General features: G+C 36.0%; 1 protein-coding gene across 5 annotated transcripts in view; it reads right to left on the bottom strand.

Annotated features, from left to right (window-relative positions):
• LOC122529590 (neurotrimin-like) overlaps positions 1–8,271 on the bottom strand; it is a 404,527-nt gene that overhangs the window by 111,311 nt on the left and 284,945 nt on the right. For 4 of the 5 annotated variants that reach the window (XM_043655864.1, XM_043655866.1, XM_043655867.1 and 1 more), the window contains exons 6-9: positions 6,584–6,712; positions 3,274–3,411; positions 2,052–2,222; positions 72–143 (exon numbers count right to left, since the gene is read on the bottom strand). In XM_043655864.1, the coding sequence (XP_043511799.1) occupies positions 72–143; positions 2,052–2,222; positions 3,274–3,411; positions 6,584–6,712 (510 nt within the window). The remainder of the gene's footprint in view (positions 1–71; positions 144–2,051; positions 2,223–3,273; positions 3,412–6,583; positions 6,713–8,271) is intronic. The other variant, XM_043655865.1, reaches the window with a different exon arrangement.

Raw genomic sequence — 8,271 nt, 5'->3', positions numbered from 1 at the left:
TTTTTTAAGCATTATTCGATATTCGCGCGAAGGAAATAGGCCGAACAACTGACAGATTTTAGGGTAATTACCGTTCTTCTTCATCGACGAGGTCACGTAGTAGGGTGGCGGAGTGGTGGACGTCGTTGACGGTGCTGGTATTTCTGTGGACGTAAAGAGATTATTTCTGAGTTAGCACTGTGTTTGTAGACAAAGAGTTTTTATTGGTATTAATAAAAAGAAATTGATTCTGAATTAGCGTACGACTAATAAAAACTGCAGATCCTTGCGTAATCTAATATTTTTATAAAAATATAAAACGATCAAAGGAACGGAGCCTAAGTGGCGTACTCGATATTTTATATATTTTCGCATATTACGCATTGATACAATTTTCACATGTTGTACACGTATGTCATAAATATTCACAGTTTGATGATAATACTTTTTAGAACGAAGAGCCTTCAGTTAGAGAATGGAAATTAAATTATTCGAATTTATTCTTGCTTAATTGATATTTTCTGAACGTTCAAAGCATCTTCCTCCGTCGTATTTCAACATGTTTTAAACGCGGAGATAGAAAAGCGTAGTAAAAATGGTTCTACGAAAATTGCATCAACTGGATATTGAAGTTCTATCTCGTCCCGTGTATCCCTCTGATTTATCTCCGATCGATCTACAGTTTCCCGCGCGCGTGACAATTTTCTTACATGGAAACAATTCGAAAAACAAGAAAACGTCGGAAATACCTTTCCGTACTTTCTATCTGTCGAAAAAGCAATTCCGATTTTTACAAAATAAATACGCTAACGTTATAAAAAAACGTTCAACATCCACTTTCGTCATTTTGCAGTTCTCTCAAAATGACGAAAAGTTAATAAATCTACTATCGAAAGTAATTCCATCTTTTGTCCTTAAAGACAGAAGAAAGTGCTCGTGCAATTGTCCAACGATACAGTTAAACTTCCATGGGAATTGATCCTCCATGGGAAACGTGAAATATCAACGTTGACAAAATGGAGAAAAAAAAAAATTGAAAGCGAACTTCCAAGCACGTTCATTTCGCAGCGATCGAGCGTACAACATATATATATATATATATATTTCTCGTTAAACTTTTAATTTCAGCCAATTTATTCGTTCAAGGAGGTGGAAAGGTATACTCTCTCTCGCGGGATAAATATATCTTTCGTAAATTTAATCGCCAATTACGAGGCACGTTGAAACGATAAGGACGCTTGACCTCTTCAAACGATCGATAAGTATCGACTGTTAACGGCAAGAGTTTTTGTACGAAGTCCATCGGTGATCGATCAATTACTTTATTATTACAAGATTGTGTACGTATCTACACAAAAGAAACTCTTTTATTTTCAAATAATTCTGACTTTGATACACCTTCTGAATGAAACATTTCATGTTTTGACAATATTTCATATTTGAGAGTTTAATTTAATGGGTGAAATTTAGTTTTAGCTATTACTTTTATTATTAGAAGACACTTTTAACGTTAATTATTATAGATCTTTAACAGGACATTCCTTTCACAGTGAAACTAGATTTAAATTTTTCAAAATTTAGTCGCATCGATAGTACGAACATTGAAATTTAAAGGATTTAAAACTTTTGTTGACTGGATCTATATTTAATTTTTGTGCATCGAAATTAACAATATCTTAAATACATTATCATCTCCTAATTTTACGTATTACGACGAAAATGTAATTTATAATTTATAATTTATAATTTATAATTTATAATTTATAATTTATAATTTATAATTTATAATTTATAATTTATAATTTATAATTTTTCACATGTATGTTCGTAACAATACATACTCTACACCAATGTAATTTCATTTTACAGACGTAAAAGTGTAATTTTCATCGAATACGCTATTAGTTCATAAAATCGAATTTCTCGAATCGAAAAACATTCTACCGATACTACACACCACGGTGTTACACGTTGTTCCCTGGTCAAAGGTTGAAACGCTTTCAACTGGCCGGTACAAATCTGCAGCGAAAAATAAAAGACAGGCGGGTAGAATTTTTGAAAAAAACACTCACCGTCCAATTTGATGTCACCGTCAGTTCCACCGAGAGAATTTTGCGCCACGCATTTGTACGAGCCGAAGTCCCTCGGCCCGACGTTTCTAATCTTCAGCATCATGTACTTGTTGTAGCCGTTGTCGGTGGACACCGCCTCATATTTATCGCCTGCAATAGAATGGTAATTGCCTAGGCAAATAAAACCATGTCCTTTCCTAGGCTCAGACAATTTACGATGCGCGGGATGGCAAACAACCGAGGTAAAAATCAAACAAGCCGCGCTCGCGTGAATTTTTTGATATTCTCACAGTTTGAAACGTACTCGCGCGTGTTCAAACGTTCCCGTTGGAATCTATGGTTAAACAAACGTGCGTGTGTACACACGTTAATTGAAAAGCTAGAATGAGTTTTAACATTTCATTTTAATTCGGATTTCTAATTCAACGTGCGGAACTGTTTACACTCGTGCGTCTTGAAACGGACGAATTACTCTCATCATTCGGATCGCAATTCCAGGAATTCGAATTCATCGAGGCGAGAATTAAATCTATTCCGATTGAATTTTCAAATTACTTTATTTATTTCGATATCTTTCGATTATCAACGTTTTCACTCGCGAGTGTCAAGAGTTCAAGCGATTTTCACGCTGGATTTGTTCTTCAACGAAGAGAGAGAATAACATTGAGAATTGTGGAGAGGAAAACATTTATTTTTCCTTCTTCAACGCAATTACCGAATACGATACCGTCGCGTTAAAGAAGAAAAAAATTAACAAAACTATATGAAAAGTTCTTTCGCAGGAGCATTATGTGGCAAGGTATTCTCTCAACTTTATCGTGAAGAGTTTACGAGAACATATTTATGGCGTCGACATAACTTTTTTTTAAAGCTTCCACGCATAAAAGAGATTGCGGTATAATAAACATAACGCGGGATACAAAATCTCGAGGATGTTCCGTGAGAACAAGCAACGATACGATTTATGTAACATTCAACAATATTGGAAAATAAGCTCGAAACCATCGATGAAACTTCTAATTTCGATGACATTACGCGTTAATTAATTTTTCAAACAGAAATGAAATTCTGGACTTGCCACAACAGTAAACGACAGATAGCATTTATTAGAATATGCATTATAGTTCGCATTTACTCGATTAAATGTCCTTTTCAAAGTTTGTCCAATAAAGTAGAGAGTACAAAATTGACATAAATATAATTATATTAAAGTTAAAATTACCAGAGACGATCATATCACCACGTTCGGTTGTCCAATAATTAATCGAGGTCGGATAAGCTTCGGTGTGACATTCCAACATGACGTCTTGTCCAATATATGCCGCTTCCAGCTGGTTTGGTATCGAAAGCATAGGGGGAACTGTAACAATAAAAATATTATTAACGTGACACGATGAATTTTCTTCTTTGTTTCAATTTATTGAAATCTCTATCAATATTATTGTAATATTTTATTGCATTTTATTCTTTTTCACCTGCGCGCGAGGAGATGAAAATTAATATTTCCTCTGATAACACAAAGCTTTTTAATCATGAGAGTTACGTAGAGTGTTTGTTTTATAGAATTAAGTAACGTAAAAGAAAAAAAAATGTAATTCTATCTCAGTAACGTATTAATAAAATTCGTTTACTTAATAATCTGGCCAATAGATTCATAAGAATAATAATAATTAAAAGCAACGCTTTTAAACAAAGGATCACTTCTTTTTTTTTTTATTACAAAGATTATCAAAAAAATGTCAGAAGAAAGCAGTTCATTTGAGAACTATTACGCGATCGAAAGCGGCAGATGTTCGAAATAGCTTGAGTCAATTTTTGGAATTAGATGCGCTTTGAACTTTCCCAACCAAACTTTCTACGTTTTGTACTCCCGAAATTTAACTATTCGAGCTGCGTAATCTAGTGCACCAGAACTCTCCGTGTTTGCAACTCTGTAAATCCTAGGGAATCCACCAACTTATTACGAATTTCGATGAAACTTTTCGATTTGTTTAACATCGACGTAAACGATAGAACAGTTATGGATTCTACCAGCTAATAAATTCAATTCCTCGACAAAGTTATAACATTGACCCGAATATAACGAATACAAATAAAAAATCAACAAACAATATTACGAAGGATCAATGCAATTTTCATCCCTTTCCCTCGATCGGATTTTCTATATCCTACCTCTTGCACGAAGAAACGAATAAACAATATAAATATCGAACGAACGACGAAATAACACCGCAGAAAGAAACCAAAGTAAACCAAACGACCAACATTAACTTTCTCCCGACGCGTATAATTTTCCACTTAATCACTCTTGATTAAATCCTGTCCCTCTCAGCAAACGGTTAAGAACGAGCCGACATCTTTGTCGAAGATAATTCGCGGCCGTAAATTTCATAAAAAGCCTCTCGACCGGCCGAAAGCAAGCCGGTAACCGATCCCGGCTAAAGAACAGATGCTTACTTTCAACCGCGCTCTCGCGTCGACGAGTGAAATTTTTCCACGACGGACCAAACGCGACTCTCTCCTCCCTTCATTCAACTCGGCCGCCCTTTATACGCGGCAAAAGCGAAATGCCTCGAGAGCATCCGCGCCGGTTTCATAGACACGGCCTTTATACTCTTTAATTTTCTCCATTTTTCAGGCTCTATAAAGTTTCCGTACACTCGAAACTTGAACGCCGACGACGACGTCCGCGAGAACACCGAGACGTCGCTCGTCGTTCGTCGAGCAAGAACATTCCTGAGGAAAGTTTCTTTTCTATTTTTTTCCTTTTTTATTTCTTTTTTTTTCTTTCTTTTTCGGTGGTGGTTATCGTACGAAGCTTTGTCCGACGAACGATCGATATAGATGTATTCCGTGGCCGCAATATCACGACATAGTTGCGTCTTTTACGGGCCGACGTAAATCACGATTTACTACCAGCGTGTGCACGCCGATGCGACGATATCAACAGTGGATCGCGTCCCAACGTCCACTCTATATTCCTGCCTGTGACGTTTTTGTTGAGTTATCGGCCTGATATCGGCTGGCTATTAGCTGATCAACTTCATCGCGGAAAACTACGCAAGATTTTCGAACGATTGCTGACCCCGATCACCTGGATAAAATCTGTTGCGATTTTGTTGCGATTTTGTTCATCGGCGACGCGGACTATTGCAGATTTGTGTGATTTCGGCACGTTTGGAGAGTCAGAAAAGATTTAACACGACAACTAATCCAACATTTGGTCGATAAAACCGAATTTGACTAATAGAACCTTTTGTTTCTCTGAATAAGTAGATTCTGAATGCTTGTGTCGATGTGTCTACGAAAATGAAAAGAATATATATACTTCAAAGTCGTGTTTCTATATATTTCAAGAATATCTAGTATAAAACAACGATCGACGCTTCTTGAACGTGAAGAATTAACAAACAAGAATACAAAGTCCGAGGAATATAAAATATAACGAACGAATGAAAAGAGAAAGGTAATTGAAAGCCAAAGTGACTTTAATTCGGGACTCGTTTGTTGAACGGTCCCGCGAGCAATTCGCGAACCCTCCTGAAAAATTCCTCGCTCGAAGACGATAACTCAAATTTCGTCGAGCGAATTATTAATGCTTGTAGCTATTCGTGCGGTAGAACGGGAACTAATGTGTCGGAAAAGACAGGGCGGAAACGCGTTTCGCACCCCGAAACTGGATGAACGTGACGCTCGAGAGGGGATGAACGAACCTCGCTACATCGAGCATATCTGGGTCAAGTGGCCGCTCGTAAATCGCTGGCTAAATGAGACGTTGAAAACCGTCCTAATGCAACGACACTGCCTCCAACAGCCACTCTTTATCGAGATAGTACGACCAGAGTGCACACTGCATCCTCTGTCCGTCGTTCTTGACTCCGAGCGATTGTGCTTTCGTCTTTGTCCATTGGCAATGGTTTTCTTCCATTTCATTGCCCCGAGGATCGTAACTCTCTGAGATTCTAACATTAATCTAACATTATTTCGCTTAATCTCAGCGACGTTTTGCAAATTCATTTAATCCGAGAATTAGGGAATTACATATTGAAAGATTATAAAAATAAAATTATTTAACACGTTCACTGTGGATTCAAGTCAGATTCAATAGACATATCTAGATATATCTAAAAAGTACGATTGCAAAAGAATCAAAAGCTTGAGAGGCTCTGGAATTTAAAAGATTTTATCTTTTACCAAGAATAAATTGTACCTCGACAGTATTCGGTATACGAGTAATTAAAATTATTTCCAATTAAAATCTGTTTAATCACGCGTTGAACCTATCTGCAAAATACAACCCGCGTTTTTCATTTTTAATATACCGAGAACTTCAAACACGCCGGCGATGGAAATTTTGTGAAAAGCTTCGTTTCGAAAGAGAAGCGTTTCCGCGTGGTTGCAGTTAGTATAACGCGTTTATAAAATTTAACGATGCAGTTTAGGATCAATGTGCATATAAAGCACTCCAATAAACACGTACAAGCAGGGTGCTGTTCGAGCGGATACGTGAGGAAATATTTCAGTATACTCACACTGCACACGAAGAGATATGCGTTGGCTAACTCGCGGTGGAACGTCGTTCGAAGCGATGCACAAATATGCTCCCATGTGCAATCGACTTATCTTCACAATATGCAGCACCTCGCCGTTCACAACGTTCACTACAATGCAAAATGAAACGATGCTTCATTAGTATTTTCAGTACGTACATAAATCGTTCAGTTAATTCTCCTCGAAACGGAGATTCACCGAAAGATTTTAATCAACTCTCTTTGAGGATGAAAAATTCTTTCGTAAATATTCTTTCATAAAATTTATAAAAATTTATAAATAAAATCTCTATTGTAAAATCTACTAATCTTTGATATATGTATTTAAACAAAATGGTGTAATTAAATTTTTTTTATTATATATTTACGTTTTCTTTTTAATTATATATCTTCCTTTCTATTTTGACTTTTCCTTTTGACAAAAGCTTTGTTTCAATCATTGGCGATTTTAATATTGGATTGGCCATCACTGACGTGATTCAATAAATAATTAAACAATCAGAACTCAGTGTAATATAAAAAAAAATTTATTACTTAAATAAATTACGTTACGTATTCTCGATCATTAATTGTGTACTTCTGCAACGAAATTGATGAACTGATCAGCTTGGTGCTCGTGAAAGACTCGTTTATAATAAAAATGTGAGTGGTTCTCGTAATTAACAAGACAATTAATCTTTTTTCAACGTGATTTTCGAAGATGCGCGTTTCGCAATTAATTTTCACTTAACCGTGGAATATTGGATGGACAAGTTTCCTCGGAGTCGAATCGTTGAAAATTCAAACGTAACCGTATTTACGGAGAAATCGAAGTTTTCAAGCAGAAAGTTCGGACGAAAAGTTCGGAAGGAACGACCTACTTCGACGATACCAAATTTATAAGTGCAGAAGACATCGAAAAATCTCCAGTTACCTAAAGTGCTCCATTTCGGATACTTCTCGTTTAGGATATTTTTATTTTAATTCAGCTCTGTGCCAAATATTTGATAAAAACGAAATGTAGCTAAATAAATTTCTGTTGTAATGTTAGTTCGTGGAATAAAGATTTCAAAATCGTGAAAAAGATTTTTTTTTTTAATAAATCGAAAAAAGAAACTGTTTACTAATTCCAATATAAATTTATAACAATTTTGGACAAGTTTATGTTCATAAATTCGCGTTTCAACTCAAATCAGTGAAATTAATATCTTACGAGCGAAATTCGTGTCTTGATTGAACGTTTTGAACGTTTCACGACTTTCTAGTTATACTACATTAAGACTGTTTTTTTAAAACTAAAGTTCATTCACTGCAACTTTCTTTTTACAGTATTAAATCCCCTTTTAAATTTCTACTATTCAGAGACGTAATCTATTCCATCGCCATTATCCATTGTCGCTTATTAGCGTGTAAGAGGTTTTCCGTGAAACTTAATCTAGCAACTTTTTATAATACGTCGGTAACAATGCAACAATGCGAGCGTCGTCCATTCAAGATTGGAAGTTTGGACTCTCTAATGCGTCTATAAGCCAACGGGCTCATTAATATCTGTCATAGAAAGTAATTATTTATTCCATCCTAGCGTTCGCCGCTTCCATTCCCGCCGGCTATACACCGGCATATAATTAAATTACGTTAAACGATTTATCATTCCGGCCAGTCGCACAAACCTGCAAAACTTCTGCGTTCCA

Source organism: Frieseomelitta varia, unplaced genomic scaffold (genome assembly GCF_011392965.1).
Source record: "Frieseomelitta varia isolate USP_RPSP 00005682 unplaced genomic scaffold, Fvar_1.2 scaffold_298, whole genome shotgun sequence".
NCBI lineage: Eukaryota > Metazoa > Arthropoda > Insecta > Hymenoptera > Apidae > Frieseomelitta > Frieseomelitta varia.
This window is presented reverse-complemented; position numbering and strand designations above follow the sequence as displayed.